This window comes from Ranitomeya variabilis, chromosome 1 (genome assembly GCF_051348905.1).
Source record: "Ranitomeya variabilis isolate aRanVar5 chromosome 1, aRanVar5.hap1, whole genome shotgun sequence".
NCBI lineage: Eukaryota > Metazoa > Chordata > Amphibia > Anura > Dendrobatidae > Ranitomeya > Ranitomeya variabilis.
In genome coordinates, this window is record NC_135232.1 from 891,030,722 (window position 1) to 891,034,160 (window position 3,439).

The 3,439-nt window shown below is 35.0% G+C and overlaps 1 protein-coding gene across 1 annotated transcript; it reads right to left on the reverse strand.

Moving 5' to 3' along the window:
* Window positions 1-444: 444 nt before the first annotated feature.
* LOC143799417 (uncharacterized) lies at window positions 445-3,005 on the reverse strand. The gene is made up of 2 exons (XM_077281152.1): window positions 2,453-3,005; window positions 445-2,210 (listed from the first exon to the last, which is right to left on the reverse strand). Exons 1-2 carry the CDS (start codon window positions 3,003-3,005, stop codon window positions 445-447), a joined length of 2,319 nt encoding a protein of 772 aa, XP_077137267.1.
* Between the last annotated feature and the right edge of the window lie 434 nt (window positions 3,006-3,439).

A 3,439-nucleotide genomic window follows, 5' to 3' on the forward strand; every position in this document is an offset into this window, starting at 1 on the left:
CCGCTCGTCGCTCAAAGTTTGAAAAAATCCGAATTTTTGCCCAAAAAGCTGACATATGAAGCCATAACTCCAGAATGGTAAATAATAAAAACACGCTTAATATCTCAAAAGAAAGCTAATGTTGTTCTTCAAAATTTATATTTTATACATAATTGTTATTTTAAGTCAAACTGAGTTAAAACATCTTTTAGCCCCAAGAACGTGACCTGGTACCACTAGGAGCATACTTCGTATATTTTGTTATTAAGTGATACATTTTTTTTTTTTTTGGTATATTTTTGAGTTTAAAGTAGAAATATAATAAAAAAACAAGTAATACTGATAAGTCTAATGACTTTTTTTATTTTAAAATATAAAAATGAGGTATTTAATACATACAAAACAGACAGAAAAGATACAGACGTAGTACCTACATGAGCTGATAATTTTACATAGTTATCTAATCTATTCTAGAGGTTTTGTTAAAGTAGTTTTTGAAACGTCAGAATATAATGCTCGGCATTTGCTTACAACTTGCTGGACATATTGCTTTTGTTCTTCATTTTTTGTCAGAAGGTCGTTAAAGTCGGTTATTAATTTAACACCACGCTCAGCCATATCATTAACTACTTTTAATGTTTTGACAATTTTCAATCCTTCTTGGAAGTCATTATTTTGAGGCCAGGTGTTTGGATTTTGTCTTAGGAAATCCGTTTTTATATTAAATCGGTCAAAGAATGTAAATGTTTCTTTGGTAAGTAAATTTAACAATCCTCCATCAACGACCTCTTTTACTTTTTCTTTCTTAACTTTTGGATTTACAACCCTAGCGTGCTCTGATGGTTCATCTGTGCTACTGAGCAATTTATTAGCCATTAACAACTTTTCATCGTCTGTAATGTTGGGATCAAAAAACGATAATCCCACCAACTCTGCATTCAAATACCACAAATGGTTCGAAAATTTGGTCAGGGCTATTTCTGCAATGTCGTTGTCACATTCTTTATAGTCTAACAGACTATGCAAAATACCTAAATCTTGCTTTGGCGCAAGATGAGCTTTTGGAGCATTGAACCAAGCTTTACAATAAATTTTAACTAGGAAAACAGAAATGGCACGCACAGAACTTTCTTCTTCTTTAGACATCTTAAATTGACGACGAAAAATGAACATTTTTAAGCAGTAAATAGCCTTTGCCATCCACCTAGCGTGATGAATGGCTCCTGGAGTTCTAAAACCCACAACATTGCCGTCTAGTGATCCAACAAATACGAGAACCAACTGCAACAGCTCCTTGTAGTCATCTCTGGGGTGGCTCTCAGTTAATTTGGTCTCGAATTCAGCAGTAACATTTGCAATTACTTCTGTAGTTAGCTGCTTTTGTATTAGCTTGTCACTGATACCTGTGTCGTATTTTCCTTTGTCTATCTTGGGCCACGCAGTGAGGAATCTTTTGAAAATGTCTGCATGAGGTCCAGTGGTTGATCCCATTTTTGTGTCGAATACGCCTCTTAACACAATTTCCAAGATATGGTGACGGCAAGCTAGGTGTAGCAATTCTCTTCCTAACATTTGCTCCAATAGGACGCATGCTCCTTTGAGTCTTCCCGTGTTCGATGCTGTAGTGTCGAAGCACATCGCCTTGACGGTGTTGGGAAGACCCCATTCCTGTAGGCATTCATATACGGCTACGGCTTGCTCCTCTCCAGAGCTGCTTGCTGTTACAGGAACTCCCATCAGCTGTTCCTTTTCGCCATATGAAATAGCAATAGCTATTCGCTCACATTGCTCATTTTTTAAAACACCCGGTAAAAGTTTACCGTCCCAATGGACAACCACGGGCTCTTTTTCAGGAATGTTTACTTTATCTAACATGTTTTTAGTATATTGTTCTCTGAACGTTTGCCTTCTAGAATGTAATAAAGTTTTCGAGACTTTGTACTCAAGAGGGTCAAGGTTTAGTGCTTCTAGAGTAGCTATTAAAATTCTCGTGGCATTTCTGTCGGATAACTTACATCGATCTAACACAATGGATAATTTCATGTTTAAAATCTCTTTAACGCCCCTTGCAAATGAAAGTTTCATCCTCTTGCTCTCAGATGGTCCTGGATCTTCTGCAGCTTCTTCAGGGATGTTGTCCATTTCCTCCAAGCTCTCAAGTTCCTGGTAGATGTTGTCCTCTTCAGTATCTTCTTCTTTTCCTTCTTCGAGCTTGTCTTCATCATCCGTCTCTAAGAAGTAACAAAAGAAAGAGAAAAAAAAGACTATAAAAACTTGTCGTTTTAGCAGAATAGTAATAATACATAGGTACTAAATTACCTACTTCTAATTATCAATAGGTATTATTTTAAGAATATAAACTCAATCATAAAGATGCCAAATGATGCTTTCATGTACAATTTTCTTTCAATTATATTGAAACTACTTATTTGTTTATCTACTTTTTAGAATAATAATAATAAAATAAACTCACCAATATCAAAAGTTTCTTCTTGGATTTGTCGGTTCATTTTTGCAAGTTCCTTTTGCGCCTTGATTTCTTCAGCTTGACACAACTTGATGTTCACTCCAGCCATGGAACCTGGGTGGCCCTTCTGCCTCTGTTTCACGAGAAACGCCTTATCTTCTTCCGATTTCAACAGAGCCAAGGCATCTTGTTGAGCAATATCAAAGAGATCATCCAACCTTTCAACAAACTGTTTAAATTTGTTCTTGGCCGTTTCCGATGTTTTCTTCCGGTCTTTTTGAAGACTTCTCCACGCGGCGTGAACTTTTTCCAGCTTAGTAATTGCATCTTGCTCATGTTTAGTCGGGATTCGAGCTTTCCCCCAAAAAATGAATACTTCTCGTATGGTCAGTTTTGCTGATTCTCTTAAAGTCAATTTCACAGTACGTAAATTATAAAATAAAGCACATAAGACTTGACGATTTGAGGGTAGTTTACAACCGGTGATCTGGTGAATGGGATAGCCCACAAGAAATAATTTATCATTGTTCCGGCTTTGTACACCTGATGTGAATGCCATTTCAGAGTCCAATAGGTAAATAACAGTTAACTAGAAAAACGAAAAAAAATATATTAACTTAAATTTCAATAAAATATTTTCAAATATCTTTTAAAATAATACTATAATAGCTATAAAAACAATAACACACACTTGGAAAATTTTAAGCAGCATGTGCTTGTTTTTATGAGGAGCGCAGTCAGATTAGATTAGATAACTATGTAAAATTATCAACTCATGTAGGTACTACGTCTGTATCTTTTCTGTCTGTTTTGTATGTATTAAATACCTCATTTTTATATTTTAAAATAAAAAAAGTCATTAGACTTATCAGTATTACTTGTTTTTTTATTATATTTCTACTTTAAACTCAAAAATATACCAAAAAAAAAAAAAATGTATCACTTAATAACAAAATATACGAAGTATGCTCCTAGTGGTACCAGGTCACGTTC